Source organism: Mercenaria mercenaria, chromosome 7 (genome assembly GCF_021730395.1).
Source record: "Mercenaria mercenaria strain notata chromosome 7, MADL_Memer_1, whole genome shotgun sequence".
Lineage (NCBI taxonomy): Eukaryota > Metazoa > Mollusca > Bivalvia > Venerida > Veneridae > Mercenaria > Mercenaria mercenaria.
The window spans coordinates 53,876,933-53,900,466 of record NC_069367.1 but is presented as its reverse complement, the minus strand read 5'-3'; the positions used below and the strand labels follow the sequence as shown (position 1 = coordinate 53,900,466).

At 35.6% G+C, this 23,534-nt stretch overlaps 1 protein-coding gene across 7 annotated transcripts; it reads left to right on the top strand.

The window, feature by feature from the left end:
• Positions 1–1,040: 1,040 nt before the first annotated feature.
• LOC123554144 (monocarboxylate transporter 12-like) lies at positions 1,041–21,567 on the top strand. 7 transcript variants are annotated; one of them, XM_045344074.2, is made up of 7 exons: positions 1,041–1,346; positions 12,590–12,695; positions 16,194–16,416; positions 16,832–16,975; positions 17,985–18,761; positions 19,082–19,132; positions 20,048–21,567. In XM_045344074.2, exons 3-7 carry the CDS (start codon positions 16,221–16,223, stop codon positions 20,353–20,355), a joined length of 1,476 nt encoding a protein of 491 aa, XP_045200009.2. In that variant the 5' UTR covers positions 1,041–1,346; positions 12,590–12,695; positions 16,194–16,220; the 3' UTR covers positions 20,356–21,567. The 7 variants fall into 7 exon arrangements, with proteins under 7 accessions (XP_045200009.2, XP_053404386.1, XP_045200005.2 ...); XM_053548411.1 differs by having other exon boundaries at positions 16,191–16,416; XM_045344070.2 differs by lacking the exon at positions 12,590–12,695.
• Positions 21,568–23,534: the final 1,967 nt, after the last annotated feature.

Genomic DNA, 23,534 nt, shown 5'->3' with positions numbered 1-23,534 from the left:
ACCAGGTTGATTGAGTGCGCATATCCCCTGAATAGTTAAGCAAATTAATACCCTGCCTTTTATGCCAATGAACGCAGGATTCATTCACGAAACATTTTATGTGTCAAATTGGTGTACGCCATACGCTGCCCCGCACAATGTTCATTTAAAAGCTTCAATTTTTGTCCGCTCCTGGATTCCAAAAATATTTAAACTCGTCATAACACGTTTTATTTTGCACCCAAAACATTACCTTTAAATTTATTTCAAAGGGTGCTGACACAGCAAGCACACACGAGGACAAAACGAACAAATGTAGTAATACAGTTTGGAATCGCCTTAAATTGGAACCGTCAATGGCAAAATACTGATTTGTGGTGCACCTAGCCTCACTCCGATACCCACACCATGTTCCAAAATCACATACACACAAAAAGTAAAGATAAAAGTTATTCCCTCTTGGTGAATCTCTATCACTCTCAATGACAACCGAGGGCAAGTTATGTAAAACACAAAATTGCTCTTGCATAATTATATAAACAGCAAACCTTAAGAACCAAAAAACAGGTGTACTCAATGCCTAACTGTGCCTGTTCCAACCAAAAAGTAAATCGTAACTTCCAACTGTAAAAGGTCTGTACAAGAACCATCTGGTGAGTCTCAAAACAGTCGGGTCATAATCTTTTTTAATATTTTAAAAAGGTTTTATAACTTTGCTAAATACAGTTGAAAAATTTCTATAACCAAAAACCGCAATTATATACAAAATGAATTTAAAACTATGCTGACATAACAAAATGTAAAGTTATAATCATTCAGCAAATATAAACGTAACATGAAACGATAGTAAAATACGTGAACGCTTCAATTACATCTATGTTTTCGTCCTAAAGGCGCATCATAGACGTATGAAAGAAATACCGGACATTGAAATGTAAATAACGAACGATTTGTCGGTAATGATTTAAGCTTTCATTATTATATGAAAAATGAAAGTGATTCTGTGCATCGTAGGAACTAATTATCTGTAAAACACTTCTTTGATTATTATTTTTTAAATCTCAAAGGTGTTGTCACCTATCGAAATTCATGCAAAATAGAAGAATTAAGCTCTACCATAATTAAAGGTCTAGTTTACCGTTTTCGATATCTTATATATTAATAATTATTGCTTTTAAATCTTTTAAATCGTTTTCTGGACTTTAATATTTATCTAAAGGCATGTACCTTTAGCAGCGATATATATCGTTCCACGCTTGAAATGAACACAAAGCGATAGATTTTTTGTTCGTTTGTGGGAAATGTATGTAGTGCATAACGTAAAATAAGTTTTCTGATTGATTGATAAAGTTTAACATACCTGCAAGGTAAGTGGATATTTATTTAAACATAAAACTTTAGCTGTTGAAAAAAATAATAGATTTACGCAAACGGTGGTAAGGATAAAGTATTTAAAAATGCAGAGACATTAAAATCCCTGCAGTGATACAGTAAATTGAATTTGCCTATGCCACTGGATCAGTCAAATTAAGTGTCCTTGAAATTAATTTAGACATGATTCATGTAAACTCATTTTCACGGGGCGTAGCTTTACGTCAACGATATTCTAGGGGGTCTGGTATATGCTCTACACTCAATTTCGTCAGAAGTTTTTATATTCTGTATCGCCGCAACTCGCATCTGTATTCTTTGAGGGGAGGGGGAATTTTTAATAATAATAATATGAAAACTAAGGAAGATGGTTTCGCAGGTTTGCACCGATAACAGTATTTTTCATATGTATGCTCACAGAACAAATTTAAACAGAAGTCTAAAATAACAATACATGTAACTTTAATTATAATATATACGGAAAATGTCAAGGAATATATACCTACAAAAACGAACAGTATATAAATTGATCAAGTTTCCAGTAATAATCATAATGGAATAATGGAACTACACGAGTCAATAAAAGCAAGTATTTCGTCATAGTTACCGTAATTGTTCTTTTACAGAACGGTCAGAATTGTGCAACAACAACAACAACAACAACAAAAAAAAAAAAGAAAAGAAAAAAGCATTAGGCAGTTTTGAGGAAATCACACAGCATAATATGTTTTTATGTGAAAATAATACAAACAGGCTAGGCGGAGTCATCATTTTTGACCCAGTATCGGCGGTAATTTATCTTATTTCACGACATTATTCATTGTACGTTTCCGTCACAATTTTGTTTTCGCTAGCTACACGTGCTCTTATAGTCTGATCTCGTATTAAGTACTTCAAAGATTTCAGTACAGGCCGCAAAAAGCTAACTATCAGTTATAGGAGGCAGTAAACAGTTTTCTGAGCTTCTCGGCCTAGAGTCGCCTACCTAACTTTCAAAACCTCACACAAAAGTCTGTAACCACACACCTGAAATAAAGATATTGCAACATTAACATCACTGTATGTCTATCGTTACAAACCATCTGCAATACATCTCTAATATCTAGTTTTCTGTTTACAAGACCTGAATTTTGTGCTCTCCCGGTCGCGGAAACTGATGATGAAAAAAGCTAAATTTGCCAATTTTTCAATCGCTGCAGAAAATTCCCTGCCAACGATAGCCCCAATTGCTACACTGTTCCATACTCCAGTAACACTGTAAAATCTGAAAATAAGCTGAAATATATGTGCCATCCGTACCGTTTTTTCACTATTCCACTTTTCCTGAGGTCCCTGCTAAAATGACAACCCCACTTTAAGCTAGCTCAGAGGAAGCATGTATACGCTCCTGCAAGTCATTACGTCATACTGTCAAGATCAAGGCTACTCAACTGATTTTCTTTAAATAAGTGAAACTCAATTCTAGCCGCTGAAACTTCAATTCTAGCAATTATTATTATTTAGAAGTTCAAATATGCACTTCATTCCGTAAATTGCCTCTTATTTGTAAATTTCATCCCGGCCAATTCGACACTAACAGCTGAAAACTGTTTACTGCCTCCATAAAGAGCACGCGCTTCATTAATTTTAAGTGCATGTCACTAAATACAGAAGCTGACACCAGTTTATAACTGCGGACTACAAAAGACGGAATGATAAAACAAGTGTATTTATAATATACAAAACAAAAGAGTGTATGTTTTAGTTTGTAATTGATAATGATTCAGGTTTGTAGTTTCATAAATCATTGAAGCGGTGCTTTGTGTATTTTTGCCGAATACGATACGTCAATACCTTTATATACTTCATTTTTATCATTTGTTTAGAATATAATAGGTTAACACGTGCAATATATAACATTTGAAATGCTAATCCTTCATTTCTTTGTGGTCAATGCTATCATGTATAATTTTACATCAACATTGTGATGCGCATCCAAAATGTCTCTCTCACAGTTTTATGTTTGGACTTCGGCAAGATAACATTATTTTACCTGTGAACACAATTATGCTTAATATCAAGCGGCTGTCGTTTCGATCAAAATTTATCACATTTGGGGTTTCATTATACATGTAAGATACACATTAGAGTACCCATATAATTATATATGTAGGTATCGTATTAATTTCAACATTCATAACACAACATATACATATTTAATATGAGCCGTGCCACGGGATAACCAACATAGTGGGTTTGCGACCAGCATGGATCCAGACCAGCCTGCGCATCCGCGCAGTCTGGCCAGGCTCCATGCTGTTCGCTAACAGTTTCTCCAATTCCAATAGGCTTTAAAAGGGAACAGCATGGAGCCTGACCAGACTGCGCGGATGCGCAGGCTGGTCCGGCTCCATGCTGGTCGCAAACCCACTATGTTGGTTTTTTCATGGCACGGCTCATATATACGAAACCTCTAGAAAACGGGGTATTGTTATCAAAAGCTTAGGAAGCTGTATTATTTGTCATTAAGATGAAAGTTATTTCACGTATAGTCAAGCATGTAAACATATGATTACAATGAGCCATTATGCCAACAAGCGTTTTTATGATAGTATTCGACCTTTGATAAACATGCTTTTTAATGTTAGGTGTATAACAGATGTATTCCGACATTGCCTAGATCATTCTGAACGGTTAAGATGCTTTGATGTACCTAATTAGAGTTATACTGATGTGTTATCTAGTTATTAAAATATGCTGTTTATTGCTTGTGTTTATGATTATTAATAGCATTCGCTCTCATAGTTAATATCGCATATGAGCATTATGGAAGGCCGGTGCGACATGCTAACTGCCAAATGCTAAATGACAAATAGTTTATGAAAATGCTATTTGCCAAATGCTGAATGTCAAATAATGGCAGTTAAACGGATATTGTCAAACGATAAATGCTCAGTGTTAACTGAGAAATGCGAAACAATAAATGCCAAATGCGTATTGCTAAGCGCTTATTTAATAAAAGAGCTGACTATATCAGTGTATGAATCCAACCTTTTAACTGTTAAAGGCACTGGCCTCTAGATCGTTCGACAACAAAAATTTATCCTTAGATGTCTTGAAATAAATGCTATATTTCTTAAGAAGGCTTTAAAACTTAATTACTGACAAACTATATCTTACGGAAACACGTCATGAGGATTTGCTGTTTTTCCTACTTTTAACGATAAAAAACGAAAAACGTTTGTAACGCTTAACTCCAGGTAAACTGTCCCGATTATAAATATATATTGAAGTCATAACTCACTGATTCCGCTATAGCGCTATTTGTTACGGCGACTCGAAAATGTCTTTATTGCCGCGGCGTTCCAGGGTTCGATTCTCACCGTGGTCATCTTTCTTTCTTGATTTGGATTAATAAAACATTTTAGAAACAAAAACTCATATTCTAATGTTCATGATATGATCAAACTTCAATTTGAAAGAAATTTTATTTTTAGCCAAATCTGAAGGTCAGAGCTTTTAAGTTTTGTTTGTTTGTTTGTTTTGGGTTTAACGCCGTTTCTCAACAGTATTTCAGTCATGTAACGGCGGGCAGTTAACCTAACCAGTGTTCCTGGATTCTGTACCAGTACAAACCTGTTCTCCGCAAGTAACTGCCAACTTCCCCACATTAATCAGAGGTGGAGGACTAATGATTTCAGACACAATGTCGTTTATCAAATAGTCACGGAGAACATACGCAACGCTCTTACCTACTGAGCTAAGCGGGCGGGCTCAGTGCTTTTAAGAGTAAACAGTTTCGGTTCAATGTTCTGTGTAGAACATATTCTTGTTTAAAGTCTGATTGGTAGAATATTATATGTCTTGAATAATTTATAGTTACATTCATAAGGTTAAGAAATAGAAATCATTAATTCATACATTTGAAGAATTTGACGATTAGTATTTATCAGTCATCAATAAATCAATAAGCAATTAGCTTTAGCATTAAATATATGACATAAAGCATTTGGTGTGTAGCATTTAGCATTAAATAATTGGCATTTAGCATAAAATATTTTCTATTTTGCATTTTGCAATTCGTATGGCATCCCGGCCTTCCATAGATCAAGAAATAAATGGTTTATCTAGTGTTATGTTCTTGCCATTATAAACGATATAAATAGACATAGGGCGTATCTGTAACACTTCTTTGGATCACATTGAAGTTGCACCTGAATTTTGTAATATATATGATTTAAGTGTTTGAATAACTCATGTCTGATTTTTGTAAAACACCTATATGTATAGGAGTCAAGAATTGGATGAATTACCGTTTGGGAAAGTTTGATTCTATGAAGATCGAGAGATAGCATAGCAGTTATCACATGTAGAAGATAATAGGTTATTCTAATGTGCGGCGACGGATATCTGTTGCTCTCGGCATTCAACAGACATACTAGTATAAGAGAAGGGATGGGTCGGGGGAGGGGAAAGGGGGCAGGGTCCATGGTCGAGTGATTAAAATCGCTGACGTTGATTTACTTGCCCCTCACCAATGTGGCCTCGCACCTTGCTTGTTGTGTAAAACTGTTTTTGTGAGGAAACCATCCTGTTGGCTTAAGAAAAGTCGTTTATTCTGCCCAGGTGCATGTTCTTACGAAATAATGCCGGTAGAGCGGGGGGAGGGTGGGGGGGGGGGGGCGAGGGGGCGCAGCTGGGTGTCTTCCTGCATCACCAAAAGCTTGAAAAGTCCACATGACATAAAATTGTGTCGATGTGACTCTTAACCCAACAAAAAGAAAACTATCAAAGACATGACAGTTATGTTACATACATGTACTAAAATGTATTTTAATCAAAACGTATGTTGTCTGCCAGCTCCAGTTCCCTCTTCTTCTCTAAATAAAATCTACTCCTCAATGTTCAACCTTCTTTGACTAATGGAAATATAGCAGCCTTTTGACAGTTTGTTTTCAGGGTTGTATCATAAGTCTTGTAGGACGGGGGTGTTAAACAATGCTGATAAGTTTCTTATGGATTTATCAGGAGAGGGGCTATTCAAAGATACTGCCACCTTAGGATATAATATTGTTAGGAAGTAAGAAAATATACTGCATTATTTATCACAGACAAACAAGCTCATTGCATATCTTCTGTTATGTAGAGCATCAAGTTCCATATATTGTTTTGTTTGTTTACATTCCAACCCATTTGTACTGGTTCAACCTTGGCAGGAACGTATTTGTTGCAGTTGTACCACCCAAGGTTTTAACAGGTTATTGTATCCCGAGATTTCATTGGTTTATAGCAACTTCATTCTGTACTACAGATGTATTAATGGAAACATCACTGATTCACTGATTTGCGTATCATGTAATACAAGTAGTTGTTTACTAACCTTTGAATATAACATGTGATAGTTTTATGAGAAAATATAAAAAAATAGAGATTGTGTATTGACTTTAAGTTTAACTTTTTTTTCTGTAATCAATTTGAATTAAATTCAAATCAAAATTTTCTTACTGGGATGAAGGCCTGATGAACTTATATGAGCATTGAAGGGTGAATATAATGATTTTTTTTGAAGTTTATAAATTTGAAAATTGAACTGACTTATATGTGCCTAAAGACTTACAAGGCAAAATAGATAGACATTGAATATATTCTTAGGACACCTGGCACATTTTTTTATACACTTGGAAGGCATGGGTATGTTTTTCAAAACACAAAAGAATGACGTCAGATGACCTTCAGCTAATCCTGAAAATAGTACAAATGAAAGTACACTTGAGAACGAAAGTAGTTCACGCACATGCGAGTCAGATTTTAGCCCCTACTTAAGATTAAAAATGTCTGCTATTGAGCACAACATTTCAGTTTTTATCCGTACCAGGAAGAAAAACAGATCCTACCACAGGGCTCTGTAACTGTAAACACCGGTATATAGAGATTTTATGAGCCTCGTCAAATCGTTCATAAAGCCCTTTTTGGTGGATACGGAAAGATAATGATAATTGAAATTAGAGAGAAATATTAAATTGCAATTTGAATTTTCATAGAGGTTGAACACAGTTCAACAATATTTAGTGATAAATATCAATAAGTGATGAGACGCTGAATAGTTAGTATTTTGTGCAATATTAGATTTGAAGTAAATGAAAGAAGAAACATTCATTGAAGTAGTAATTAGTTAAATTAGTACTTACAGATCTAAGCACAGAGGAGATGTCTTTAAGCTGTCATTCAACTTTATCAGTTAAAGTTGCATGAAGTTGTGTTAAAGCCGGTGTAATGAAGTATTTCGATCCCCATAGAATAATGACCCCCGGTCATTATTCTATAGAAAAAGTGACCCCCCCCGGTCATAGTATTATGACCTCCAGATCATAGCACTATGACTCCCCCACGAGAAGTAAACTGAACCTCACGAAGAATATTGACTCCCATAAAAAAACGACCCCCGGTCATTTGGTCAAATTTAGTGATAACTCATGTATCTAAGGCCTAATTGCTGCATTTTATGCCCCCACTCGGGGAGGGGGGCATATAGATTTGCCCTTGTCCGTCCGTCCGTCCTTCCGTTTGACCATTAGCCCCAGATACCATCACTTGACACAGAAATCAGAGCATTCCGCAACGGGAAAAGGGATTCTATTTCTAGACGCTGTATCTTTGTGTATACATTTTTTTTTCAGGAAAATAACAATTCACAATACGTTCACAAAACACACCAGTGTCAATAATCCCTGCAAACTTCGGTATGAAGTAATTCTTCATAAGAAAACTGCACAAGAAACTGCTAGCAAAGAATTTAGTATTAATAGAAGTTGCAATACTTAGCAGTGGCAGTAAAGTACGGTAGCGGCAACAATAGAAAGTAGTAGTAGTGGTAGTGGTATTGGTATTGGTAGTGGTAGTGGTAGTGGCAGTGGCAGTGGCAGTGGCAGTGGCAGTGGAAGTGGCAGTTGCAGCAGCAGCAGCAGCAGCAGCAGAGGAATAAGTGACAGCAACAACAGCAGCAGGAGAAGAAGAGGTAGATGTACAAGACGTATTAGTGGAAGCAGGTATAGTAGTATCAGTAGTAGCAGTTGTAGTAGTAGTAGTAGAAGTAGTATTAGTAGTAGTGGAAGAAGAAGAAGTACATGTAGTAATAGCAATAGAAGTAGCGGCTTTAGTAGTAGTTGTACAATCAAAATGTTAACTATTGGCAATGGAGGGTATTAGAGTTGTAGATCTAGTAAAATTGTCCGTTAAGTTTGGTGGGGATCACTTTTTAATAGATATTATCGTCGAAAGTCTTTTTAGGAGCCGGTGTTTTACACGGAAAGAGTAACTTTTTAAATAGAATAATGTCCGGGAATCGATATTGTATGAGAGTTCGAATGTAGTAATTTCGGCAGTGAGTATTTTACATGGAAGGAGTCAATTTTTCTATAGAATAATAACCGGGGTCGTTATTCTATGAGATTCGAAGGGAGTCATCTTTAGGGAGTCAGTATTTTACTTGGAGGGGTCAGTTTTTCTATAGAATAATGACGGGGGTCGTTATTCTATAGAGTTTTCAAAGGGAGTCAGTTTTTTATAAGGAGAGTCAATATTTTACAGGAAAGGAGTCACATTTTCTATAGAATAATGACCGGGGGTCGATATTCTATGTGGGTCGAAATACTTCATTACACCGGCACTCTATGTTTGTATTGATCATCTAATATGTTGAAACTTAAAAACTGTCACTGTTGCTTTTAAACTTAAAGAGTTATAGTTAGGGTGTAAATTGAAGAATCGACTAAATTGTGAGATATGGATAAGCTAAATTGGTTCTTAATGGATTCTATTGGCTAAACTGTGAGATATGGATAAAATAAATTGGTTCTGAATGGATTTTAAATCTAAAAAGGTTCGTAGATTTCAAATCAATAAGTTATTAATAAGTAAATATATTTTTTTAACTTTATAGGATTCTTTATGAGAGCAGTTGTGGGGACACAGTTTTCAAAAATGGGGAGAAAAGAGGAAATCTTGCATTTGATGCTACTTTAATTCCGATTATTGATTTTTGTCTTAAATATAGTTGTCGATACGTTGATTTGAATGTAATGTATTTTGCATTAGTTGATGATGCTTGGTGATTTTGGTTGTTGTGCAGAATTTTTTTGGAGTATGTTGAATGACGCTACATCGTTTTAAAACATTGGGAGCATGTAGTAGAGTAAACTTTTAGCTCTATTTCGATCAACCTCCTGTTACTTATTTCTGTTTCTCTCCTTTTCTTTTGTTAGCTCACCTGAGCAATGCTCAGGTGAGTTTTTCTGATCACTCGATGTCCGGCGTCTGTCTGTCGTCTGTCTGTCTGTCCGTCAACATTTCGCTTGTGTATGCGATAGAGGCTGTATTTTTCAACTGATCTTCATGAAGTTTGGTCAGAATGATTACCTTGATAAAATCTAGGCCAGATTCGAAAATGGGTCACACGGGATTAAAAACTAGGTCACTAGGTCAAATCAAGGAAAAACCTTGTGTATGCGATAGAGGCTGCACTTTTCATTATATCTTCATGAATTTTGGTCAGAATAATTACCTTGATGAAATCTAGGCCGAGTTCGAAAATGGGTCATCTGGGGTCAAAAACTAGGTCACTAGGTCAAATCAAGGAAAAACCTTGTGTATGCGATAGAGGCTGTATTTTTCAATTGATCTTCATGAAATTTTGTCAGAATGATGACCTTGATAAAATCTAGGCCATTTTCGAAAATGAGTCACCCGGGGTTAAAAACTAGGTCACTAGGTCAAATCAAGGAAAAACCTTGTGTATGCGATAGAGGCTGTACTTTTCATTATATCTTCATGAATTTTGGTCAGAATAATTACCTTGATAAAATCTAGGCCGAGTTCGAAAATGGCTCATCTGGGGTCAAAAACTAGGTCACTAGGTCAAATCAAGGAAAAACCTTGTGTATGCGATAGAGGCTGTATTTTTCAATTGATCTTCATGAATTTTTTTCAGAATGATTACCTTGATAAAATCTAGGCCGAGTTTGAAAATGGGTCACCCAGAGTCAAAAACTAGGTCACTAGGTCAAATCAAGGAAAAACCTTGTGTATGCGATAGAGGCTGTATTTTTCATTTTATCTTCATGAAGTTTGGTCAGAATGATTACCTTGATAAAATCTAGGCCAGATTCGAAAATGGGTCACCCGGGGTTAAAAACTAGGTCACTAGGTCAAATCAAGGAAAAACCTTGTGTATGCGATAGAGGCTGCACTTTTCATTATATCTTCATGAATTTTGGTCAGAATAATTACCTTGATGAAATCTAGGCCGAGTTTGAAAATGGGTCATCTGGGGTCAAAAACTAGGTCACTAGGTCAAATCAAGGAAAAACATTGTGTATGTGATAGAGGCTGTATTTTTCAATTGATCTTCATGAAATTTTGTCAGAATGATGACCTTGATAAAATCTAGGCCGAGTTTGAAAATGGGTCACCCAGAGTCAAAAACTAGGTCACTAGGTCAAATCAAGGAAAAACCTTGTGTATGCGATAGAGGCTGTATTTTTCATTTTATCTTCATGAATTTTGGTCAGAATGATTACCTTGATGAAATCTAGGCCGAGTTCGAAAATGGGTCATCTGGGGTCAAAAACTAGGTCACTAGGTCAAATCAAGGAAAAACCTTGTGTATGCGATAGAGGCTGCATTTTTCAATTGATCTTCATGAATTTTTTTCAGAATGATTACCTTGATGAAATCTAGGCCGAGTTTGAAAATGGGTCACCCAGAGTCAAAAACTAGGTCACCAGGTCAAATCAAGGAAAAACCTTGTGTATGCGATAGAGGCTGTATTTTTCACTTTATCTTCATGAATTTTGGTCAGAATGATTACCTTGATGAAATCTAGGCTGAGTTCGAAAATGGATTATCTGGGGTTAAAAAGTAGGTCACTAGGTCAAATCAAAGAAAAACCTTTTGTATCCAATAGAGGCTGTATTTTTCAATTAATCTTCATAAATTTTGGTCAGAATGATTACCCTGTTGAAATCTAGGCAGAGTTCGAAAATGTGTCATCTTGGGTCAAAAACCAGGTCACTAGGTCAAATCAAAGAAAAACTTTGTGTATGCGATAGACGCTGTATTTTTCAAGTAATCTTCATGAATTTTGGTCAGAATGATAACCTTGATGAAATCTAGGCCGAGTTTAAAAATGGGTCATCTGGGATTAAAAACTAGGTCACTAGGGCAAATCAATGAAAAACCTTGTGAATGCAATAGAGGCTGTATTTTTCAATTGATCTTTATGAAATTTGGTCAGAATTATGGCCTTGATATAATCTAGGTAGAATTTGATTATTGGTCATCTGTGGTCAAAATCTAGGTCACTAGGTCAAATCAAAGAAAAACTTTGTGTATGCAATAGAGGCTGTATTTTTCAATTGATCTTTATGAAATTTGGTCAGAGTGATTTTCTTGATGAAATCTAGGTCAAGTTTGAATATTGGTCATCTGGGGTCAAAAACTAGGTCACTAGGTCAAATAAAAGAAATACTTGTGTTTGCTCCAATTTTAATGATACTTGGTCAGAATATTTTTCCATGCAATCACTAGGTCTATGTTTACACTGTTATGGTGTATTATGGTGTGTTTCTCAGGTGAGCGACCTAGGGCCATCTTGGCCCTCTTGTTTGAAATTAGATTCTGTACTCAGATTTGATTCATGTATTGGCTTGTATTAATTTATTGTGACTAACAACAGTTTATTATCGCTGAAACACGTGTTGTTTTGTATTTGCCATAAGTTTCCGCGATGGTCTACAAAAATGCTTTTGGTAATAACTGCATGCCACACTATGGTTTTGGTTTTTACAGCTTACTAATCACAGTGTGATAGAGCAAATCAGAGCTAGACCAGAGTTTAATATCAAATTTCATATCCATGTATTTTGATGTAAAAGGCAATAGATGAATAGAAAAGAGTCATGTATTTATAAAATGTGTTTTACCAGTCAATTCATACCTGTGCCACTATACACTTTTAACAAAATTCATTGATAACCATATATAACCGGTGTTAATTGAATGACATAAATTTTATTATGATATACATGGTTGCCTATAACTTAGTAAGTTTAATTTATTATCTCATATGAAGTGTTAAGGTATGGCTATGATACTCATTATTTCAGACACAGACTTGTGGTCGGGTATAAACAAGAATTGTAATAAATGATCATTAACGGTTTGTGATCAATAATGATTGTGATCGTGATTAATATTTTGATAGTTTAGTAGGATGACGAGGTATGTGTAAAAGGTGCAGGAATTAGAGAAAGAAAAGTGGTTATAGACTGAACAATGACAGTTTGAATAATTCACCGGAAGGCCACTGGGTGAGTGTTAGTGATATCCTAAACGGAACTAAGTCTCTAGTGTTTGGATGTAATGATTAGGCGAATCTTTCAAGCCTTTTTGATAAAATGGCAATGTCTTATCAAGCTGCGAATTAAAACGGGCATCCCCACCTAGTTCAGTGACAATTAGTACACCAGATAAAGCTATGGAACCAACATAGACTTATGACTTATCTAAAAATATTGACAGCATGTTGTCAGCTGTGGATGAGCGATTAAAGACACTGGAATTGCTAAAATGTTACTAAGCTTGATCGGGAAATAAAACAAGAGGGCCATGAAGGCCCTGTATCGCTCACCTGACCTAAAGATCATAAGATTAACATTCTGACCAAGTTTCATTAAGATATGGTCATAAATGTGGCCTCTAAAGTAAACTAGCTTTTCCTTTGATTTGACCTGGAGACGTAGTTTTTGACCCGACATGACCCAGATTCAAACTAGACCTTGAGATCATCAAGATTACCATTCTGACTAAGATTCATGAAGATACATTCATAAATGTGGCCTCTACAGTGTTAACAAGCTTTTCCTTTGATTTGACCTGGTGACCTAGTTTTTGATCCCACCTGATTCAGATTTGAACTTGATCTATAGATCATCAAGATTAACATTCTGACCAAGTTTGATTAAGATATGTGGCCTCTACAGTGTAAACTACCTTTTCCTTTGATTTGACCTGGTGACCTAGTTTTTTATCCTACCATCTCCCAGTTTCAAACTGGACCTTGAGATCATCAAGATTACCATTCTGACCAAGTTTCATGAAGATACAGTCATGAATGTGGCCTCTAGAGTGTTAACAAGCTTTCCCTTTGATTTGACCTAGTGACCTAATTTTTGACCCCACCTGTCTCAGATTTGAACAGGGCCTATAGATTAACACTCTGACCAAGTTTCATTAAGATATTGTCATAAATGTGGCCTCTACAGTGTAAACTAGCTTTTCCTTTGATTTGACCTGGTGACCCAGTTTTTGATTCTACATGACCCAGATTCAAACTAAATCTTGAGATAATCAAGATTAACATTCTGACCAAGTTTCATGAAAATAGAGTCATAAATATGGCCTCTACAGTGTTAACAAGGTTTTCCTTTGATTTGAGCTGGTGACCTAGTTTTTGACTCAAGATGACCCAGTATCAAACTTTTCCAAGACTTTATTGAGAGTAACATTCTGACCAAGTTTCATTAAGATTGGGCCAAAATTGTGATCTCTAGAGTGTTAACACGCTTGTCCTTTGATTTGACCTGGTGACCTAGTTTTTGACACTAGATAACCCAATATGGAACTCGTCCAAGATTTTATAAAGGGTTTTATTCTGACTAAGATTTATTAGGATAGGGCCAAAAATGGACCTCAAGAGTGTTAACAAGCTTTTCCTTTGTTTTAATCTGGTGACCTCGTTTTTGTCCCATGGTGAACCAATATCGAACTCATCCAAGACTTTATTAAGGGTAACATACTGACCAAGTTTCATTAAGATTGGGCTAAAATTGTGACCTCTAGAGTGTTAACAAGCTTTTCTTTTGATTTGACCTGATGACCTAGTTTTTGACTCCAGATGATCCAATATCGAAGTCGTCCAAGATTTTATTGAGAGTAACATTCTGACCAAGTTTCATTAAGATTGGCTCAAATTTGTGACCTCTAGGGTGTTAACAGTCAAATTGTTGACGACGACGACGGACGACTGACGACGGACGACGACGGACGACGGACACAGGGCGGTCACAAAAGCTCATATTTGAGCACTTTGTGCTTAGATGAGCTAAAAACACTTCGGACATATATTCATGACAATCAAAATCGGGCTAACGTTGCAGAAGGTGGAGGATATGGCAGAAAGCATGGGTTTTAACATCGGACTTGTGAATGATAAGGTTGTTATGTTGGACAAAGAGAGGTAAGGATCTCTGTGAGGGACGAGCTCGCATATTTACAATCGCAGTCAATGCGCAACAATCTCGTATTTTGAAATATTTACGAGGCCCCGGCAGAGACACCGGCTGAGACGGAGCAGAAACTACGAGGACTTATGTAAGCAGCGTTGAATATTGCCAAGGAGGCAGTTGATAAAATTCAATTTGAGGGAATGCATCGAGTGGGTACAAAGAGAACCAAACGGACAGGAGAAATGTGATTGCTATGTTTTCGCTGTTTAACAAACGGGAAATTGTACGCAAGCAAGTTAAAACAGTATAAACGTTTATATGCACGAACACATTCCGACGAGGGTGAGCTTAAGCTCATTTCGTGGAACATCATTGAGCTTCCGTGTTCTAATAAACATATCACAGACTATGTTAGGCTGATTTCTGACAATGATATCATATTCCTAATAAAGACAGTGATGTGGAATTATCCGGTTATTGCGTTTTTTTTTTTGGTACCATATCCCTTAATACACCGTTTTTAATTAACAAAAGTTAGATTTATTCGAACTGAAACACGTGCCTCTAGATACTTTTTTCTAGCTTGCATACAACCATTATCGGACCAGTGTGCATAAATAATTACAGGTGTATCCTTGAAACATGCTGATTTAACAGACAATTCCGTAAACATCTCTGACCTCGAAACAGAACTGTAATGCATAAATTAATTGTTGTGTATATTAAATAACTAAACATTCTCAACTTTGTTTGGTGCCGAAAATACGGCGTATGAGAAATAAATTCAATGCAATTTACCAGATGCAATGATTTGTTTGTTTTAACGCCGTTTTTCAACAGTATTTCAGTTATGTAACGGCGGGCAGTTAACCTTAACAGTGTTCTTGGATTCTGTATCAGTACAAACCTGTTCTTCGTAAGTAACTGCGAACTTCCCCACATGAATCAGAGTTTGAGGACAAGTTATTTCCGATACAATGTTTTTTTTTTTCAAAATGTCACGGAGAACATACGACCCGCCTGAGGATCGAACTCACGACCCCGCGATCCGTAGATCGGCGCTCTCCCAATTGAGCTAAGCGGATGGGTATCAGATGCAATGTATCTGCATTACAATTTCCGTTTGGTGCATGTGTAAAGAGTTTGGGTGTCTGACGCTCCGAGTTGTTTTAAATACACAATCTTGTATTTCACATATTAATGGGAATACTACGTTTCTCGTACATGCGATTATTCAGTGTTCCTTCTTTGCAAACAACAAAATCTTCAAATGACAACATGCGTTTGTATAGGAGACGTTATGTCAGTTCCACAGGTTTCAACGCACAGTTGAAAGCGCTTATGTTGTATGGCGACAGGTAGAACGTGGTCAATTGAGAATTGTTCTAATTACTTAATTAATAGATTTCACAGGATTGAAAAGTAATAGGTAATAGTTGTAAGTAGTTTCACCACAACATAACTCTTAATAGTTATACCAGTAGATATTATAAAGAATTGTATTAAAATAATACAGTTTAAAGCACTGGATCCACATGGATATGATTGTTCTAATTTTATATTATTAATTTGTTTTAGAAGAAATGAGAAAACGCCATTGTTAAATCAATGAAACGACAGAAAAACATAGACCGGGGATGGGCATGGCTAGTGATGATGTCATCATATATTGGCATGGTTATATACTGTGTACCTTTATACATGAGCGGCGTCTTATATATAGCCCTCCTCGAGAAGTTTAACAAAGGGGAAGCAAAAACATCGCTGATAGGAGCAGTCAGCTCAGGATTACTATGTTTTGCAGGTAAAACATACAATGATAATTTCAAAATAAGTTTTATCTTACCCAAAACGGCAAAGGCATGTAATTTTATATTTTCTATTTTATTTAAAAACTGGATTGTTGCTGTATTTGACGTTTAGCCTATAAGAGAGAAACGTTTAAATTGGTTAATTGATTAAATATAATAAAATCTATAAGAAACAGCTCCTTTAGAAACACAGAAAGCAACAAAGCAATGTAATAGCAGACTCATTTTGAATTAGCCTTTTTATGAGAGGTAATGGAAAGAGTCCATCCGGGTGTTACAGAGATATCGAAAATTAACTCCACGATCCCAAAGGACCAGAAAATATAACAACACTGAAGACATATTCTTGTTTGTCTATTCTGATCTAGATGCTATTATAAATACGGTGAATTCGTTCTTCTATTTCAGCTCCCTTAGGTGGAGTCATTAATAATCGATTTAGCTGTCGAGTTTCCATCGTACTTGGTGGTGCCCTAACGACTATTGGATTTGCCGCAAGTGCTTTTGTACCAAGTCTCGACTGGATGCTTGTTACTGCTGGTATTTTTGTCGGTATGATATACTTTTCAAAATTGTTCCTTTATTTGATTCACAGTTTTGTCTTTGAAACTATTTAATTGATTAACTGTGCTCCAGTCTCATTAGTTGAGTATGACTTACTTCAAACTATATGTGATCTTGCCAAATAGATTTAAAATAGAACGGAGTTTAAACTTTTTCTGTTTTAGATCCGTATCAATTTTTGTAGATTGAATTAGATCGAATAAAAAAAAGACAGACAAGGCGAGCTATATCGAGTCTTGTAAAAATTTCCGACTAAGAAACTAACTTACTATTGTAAAGTACAGATAATATTTTGTATTTTAGATGTTCGATCAATTTATATGAAAAGCTTGAATGTCACGCCCATACACAGGATAAAGCCAGAATGCTCCAAATGCAATTCTGATATGACTAACAGTGCTTTAATCATCACAACGATATAATGTTGCCGTCACGTCGACGTGATATTTAGCGCCTTGCATAAATCTAAAAATAGCGCTTTCAAATTTGATCAAATGTTTTACTTAATAGCATGTTTAAAACGAAATGTCACATTGAACAAATGTCTTGATTAATTTACACATAATTATATTAAGTTGGTTATTCGCTTTGCAGAATAAATCGCCACCTTTTGCGCCCAAACTGTACTCCTTCGCAAGTCGTATTACCATTCCCGGTCCTGGCGTGCATAAACAAAGGAGCATGACGGCCTAATAGTTGGCGCCATGCTTGCGCGAAGAAACAGTTCTGTCATATTTGATCTAAATTTTACAATAAAATTCATATTAGAATCGAAGTAATTTATAGCAAAACGTTGCTTTAACTCGGACGGTTATACGTCGTCCGAAATAATTCACTCGGGCTGTGCCCTCGTGAAATTATTACGCCCGGCATATAACCGACCATCGTGTATAAATAGTGTTAAAGCACCGTTTTGCTATAAATTATTTCTTAAATAACCCCACAGAGATCCGAATAAAACATTTATATGTTGCTAAATATTATGTTTAATTCATAGGTTTTGGGTTTGCAATTTCGTCATCTGGACTGATATGTGTCGTAGGGTTCTACTTCGAAAAATGGCGGGAAAGTGTAATCTCATGTGCTTTTCTCACAGTTGGTCTTGCAATGTTTATTTCTGCACCGTTTGGGATACATTTGTTGGCAGAATATGGACTTAATACAGCGTTTTTAATTCTGGCGGGAATTCAAGCTCAGATGTGTGTTTGTGGAATGATAAGTAAACCATCTTCTATTGAAATAGAAGTTCACGCACAAAAGAAAAGAGATAGAAAAGTTAAAGGAGAGTCTACATCGAAAACATATTTAGATGTAACACTGATGAAAAATATTTCTTATACATGCTATTTAATAAGTATATCGACATGGAACTTTGGCCTTTGTGTCGCGATAATGCATCTCCCGAACTATGTCTCAATTCTTGGCGGGAGTAATCGTGACATTGGACTACTTATGACGTCATTCTCCGTAGCAAATACGATTGGTCGTTTGCTTGGATCATTGACAATTTCTAAAATGAGCAAAAAATGTCTACACGTGTATGCTGGAGTTCTTGGATTGACAGGGACATTGACTTCATTATTCATATTTTACTCGGATTTTACGGGTGGAACTTACATTTTTGCGATTCAGTTAGGAATGTTTACCGGCTGGCCTAACTCGATGATGACACCTCTTTCACTGAGATTTGTAGGTGTTCATAAGCTCTCAGAGGCGTACGGATTAGCCTATGTTTTCTGTGGTCTCGGCGTATCAACAGGACCAGTTTTAATTGGTATGTATGTGTGGTATGTCAAATGACATGCTATGAACAGAAGAAATAACATCCGGTTTTTGAAAAGCAATTAAAGTACAAAACTATCACAGAACTAAGGCTGCGTATGTGTGTTTCTAACTCGAAGCAGGCTGAATGTTGAACTTGTATTCATTGATTTGTTTGATAGAATTCGTATTATTCAACAGTTTCCTGTTGGTTATATTTTATGTTCATTGCACCGATAGGAAAACTGTTTAATGGCTATTATGTAGTGTAGGCGATGCTTTGACATATATTTGTTTTCATATGAATAATCAAACTTTCAAATTTTGTTTAAGGTTACTTGTACGTGGTAACTGGGTCATACAAATACAGTTTTGTTGTAGCAGGTGAGGCTTAGGTCTAAAAAATCTTTGTTTCCGGTTACATGCTCTAAAAAGTAGGGTAGGTAGGTCGGATTTATTTTTGTTGGGGGTCGGGGCGATCTTTTTATTAGATCTAAATGAGACTTTTCGGAAATTATTTTTGTGTCAAAAAAAGAATAAAAATAAGGGGGTTATGCCTTAAAAGCATCAGAAAGTTGATTTCTAACATCACTGACCATGTTTAAAGCACAAAAAGTGCTGTTTTGCACCTATTTGTTAAATAATATTCTCCAGTGTCATAAAAACATTTAGGGTTTGGCCAAAAAGTTAGGGTAGGTCGAGATACTGGAAACAAACAATTTTTTTTACGCCTCAATGTTGTATAAATAACACAGTGATTGGGTCTCCGTGGCTGCAATTGTCCCCAAAGGCGCATGTGAGGAAGTCGTCTAGCTGACTAGCAGTAGGTTTGTAGTTCAAGACAGGTGGCAGCTCTTTCCTGAAATAATACCTGAGGGGCACTATCAAAAGCTGGAAAGTCGCCATATGACCTATAATTTTGTCGGTGTGTCTTTAAACCAAAAAAGCTAAAGTAACTCTTTGTATAAATGAGAAGATATAAGTATGTTATCAGTTGTGAAATTAAGAATCAAATACATGTACTTGTACTTATTAGAATGTTGCTTAATATATCATTTAAATGCAGGAAAGAAACAGTAAAGAAATCTTACTATTTCGAAGTAAGCATTCTAGTTTTAATATTTGATTTATATAAACATTTTTATAATAATTCATTATATTTACCATACATCAGACGATAAAAGTTCTGAGGCATGTACAGTAGTGCTCTCTGTGAATAAGTAACTTCTTTTTAACATTTCAAACATTTCGCAGTGTCTGCAAGATCATTCCAAAATGTCTGTTTGTTTTCTGTTTTAGGTGTTGTACTGTGCTTGGGTTGTCTATCTGGCGTGTGTTCTATTTGCTGTAGACATGATTCGACCACTGACGATAGAACAACAGAAGTCGTAGTCATAACAAAGGATAAGTATGTCGTTGCAAAATCACTTCAGGTTGGGGATGATTCCAGTATGGAATATAAAATGACAGAATCTGAAAATCATTTTGATTCTTATTCTAGTCAATATAATTATAAAAAAGAAGCCATAACAAATGGAACATGTGTGCAGCAGCAAGGACTTGACGGAGAGGAGGCTTATAAACTATTAACGGATGAAATACGATGAATCTGAAGTACTTTTTTTGCTTTTGGAATTAATATCATAATTCGAAGTACTCTCACAGGACTGCAATCATGAACATCTTATTTACAAGGTGCCAAGTACAACGTTTCAAAATTCACTGAGCAGTCAAGATGCAGTGCACTTGTGCTTAAGATGTTTTCCGCTCAACTTATAAATCGTTGGTACGAGCTCTACTTGGGGGCCCGACGTTCAAACCTCATTATTTACCATTCATCTCGAAGTTACAACTTTTGTTGTCACGTAATTTTAGATTGTAACTATAATAAACCATACCTCTGAAGTTTTGAGTGAGTATCCCGAATGGCGTGTACTTATGAATTTCCCAAAGAAATGAGAAACTGTTACTGGACAATCAGCTGAAATAAATAACCGAAGGTCACCGAACATAGACATTCAAGTTGTCAATATTTCATGAAAGGCAATATAGACTATAAAATTCCTGTATTTGCTGGCGATACCAACATAGCGATTGCATTGCATTCTTTAAACCCCCAATTATTAAGATACTGCAGCCTTTTATAGCCTTTAATTAAAACATTAGCCGTCCGCTATCAATAGTTACATCTAACAGTTTTTGTTTTCAGCTGACCACAAACCATTAACTGACTTCGGTCCAGTTCAATACTTTCTGTCTTGAGCATGTTCATTACAAGTGTAGGGACTCTTCAAGTCTACGAACTCCAAACATGCCGTAATCATATTCCATTTAGTTAGATATTTATTTCAAATGAAGAAAATCCTCTTCAAGTATATCTAACTTAATTAATTGTGTATGTAGAGCTACATTCATAATTAAATGTCATGTAGTTACAGTTGATTGTTAAACAACTTCATTTTTTTTCAGTGGTAGTAAGCATTTATACTTAGTTAAGCTCTAAATGTATAAACTGTGTATTGTCTTATTAACATAATGCGCTCATATAAACATGTCAATTTTATACGAACATAATTTAAATATAGTCATATTTTCATAAATGAAATTTGAGTCTTACCTTAAATCATCAACTTGGGGCATTTCATTTCTCAACATGTCTACAGATGTGCACTGTATGATTTATGTCAACATACATTAAGCACTGATTTTCGACAGAATTCCTATGTCTGCATAGAAAGTTTGTAAAACAATGCATGTAAACAACGATTTTCAATGATTTACAAAAATAAAATTTGAATTACTGAAGAACGTTGTTATTTTTTATCTAACATTTAGCCTGCTTGTGGCAAGTGTTCTGCGTTTGCGACCAGTGCAGACCAAGATCAGCCATCACGTCCGTGCAGGCTGATATATATTCAGTCAGTAAAATTTCAGTGAACACCCTTTTGATGAACAAGTGGTAATGTCCATATTAAATGATGGAGCAATCCATTTTAGCAATTTAGCAGGGTAAAGGTTAAAGACAGAAAATTTACCAGTATATTCATACTTATTTATTTTGATAATATAATATCGATACCATATACATGTATATTTTACTAGCATTTAGTTAGATTTATGCTAGTGTTACGATTACACATAAGTGATTACATCTTTATTATGATAGAGCTTCCTTCTTTAACTTATGTACTAAGCATGAAGTTACAAGTAAGAAGTAACTACATAGTTATTCAAATAGCACATTATTACTTGTGTCTGATATTGACTAAATATAAGATAGTTGATTGTTGCATATTTTGGTTTCGGGAACTATATTCAGAAAATGAAATTTAAGTAAAGTCTTATGAATGTGTACTATTTGTTATGTGTTAAACAGCAAAGAATTGTTTGGGATGAAGAGGATGCTGGTGAAAACTATTAAAGATAATATACGATAGACGAACATTGTGTTTATAGTCATGACGAATATAAAAGAGACGATTTCAACTTTGATATTGTCAACTTCCCTACATTGATGGAGATGTCCCTCGAGCGATATCATACGCTTGCTCAAAGTTAGAGGATTTTAATGATAGCAACCTAACACCGAATATATTTTGACAAATATCGCTAATATTACGACACTTATTGATAAAAAGGGGCAAACCTTTTTGATCAAACTATATGATGTAGCACAAAATGCTGATGGCTTCAATATTTGGAACACGTTTGATTATTGGCAGCGAGATTGTTTCAGTGACACAAGATTTAGGGCCGCTGGCTTTATCAAAATGCCGTATTCAATTTTGTTAAGTATCTCAGTTGTATCTTTGCTAAACCCAGTTAATCGTAGCGACAGCGCTACATGCTTAAGCTTAAATACGGAAGAGAGTATCTCAAATTAATATATACATTTTTTTTATAATAAAGAGTGTTTACAGTGAATTGTTGCGTACCAACAGTCTAACACACAATTTTCTGTCTACTTTGTTTAACAAGAAAATAAAACTTTTCGTTTTAGAATATATTAAAGCGACTAACCTACACATTGTGATTTGTAAGTTTTAAAATAGTTTATCACCGAAAGGCAAAATGCCGCCACTGTTTCATGTATTTACATGAAACATAATTTTGACCAGTTTATAGTTTCCAGAATTACGGGAACATTCGATTTTTTGCAGTTTTTCTCATGAACTTTTATAAACCGTTACAACGCTTTATTATGTAAACATTGATAAATTAATATAGAACGAGACGCGATAGTATTTTTAGACACTATCATCACGTGGGCAGCAAACCAAAAGTTCGCATGTAGTTTGATGGTTCAATTTATATACTCCTCTAAAGATTAGGGAAGTCAACATGATTACTTTGGCTTATTTAGGTAAGAACCACTATTATACTGGATAACACTATAGGTCGACCACGTTTTTTGAGCTGTGACTTATTTATGCAGGACAGTTGATTCGCCAAAAAAAGGGTAGGAAAATATATGTTATACATAGTAAAGCAGTATAAGTTATCGATGAATGTAAACGAATGCATGGCCCAAAGGATATGGCGTTGGCTTAACAAACTTGCTTTTGGCGGTTCGAGCCTTGGTAAGTTCACTTTTTTTTTTTAATCGTTTGTTTCAATAAACATTGCACGTTGAAGATGGCTCATGCATGTGAAAGACCTTATTACGGAGGATTGCAAACAGTTTCATCTACATATTGGTCTAGGTGTATTGACCATGTAAAGTCAGTTGAACAGAAATACTGGGAGTTAGATATTGCTATAGACGATCTTCCAGTACCGGTGGTCA

Bases quoted from the DNA above. Each gene is read 5' to 3' on its own strand.
- LOC123554144 (XM_045344070.2), top strand. From the start codon at position 16,221: ATGAAACGACAGAAAAACATAGACCGGGGATGGGCATGGCTAGTGATG. The intron at 16,976-17,984 runs GTATGATATACT...TTTAATTCATAG, and splicing joins TACTGCTGGTATTTTTGTCG to GTTTTGGGTTTGCAATTTCG. The intron at 18,762-19,081 runs GTATGTATGTGT...ATTTTGTTTAAG, and splicing joins AACAGGACCAGTTTTAATTG to GTTACTTGTACGTGGTAACT.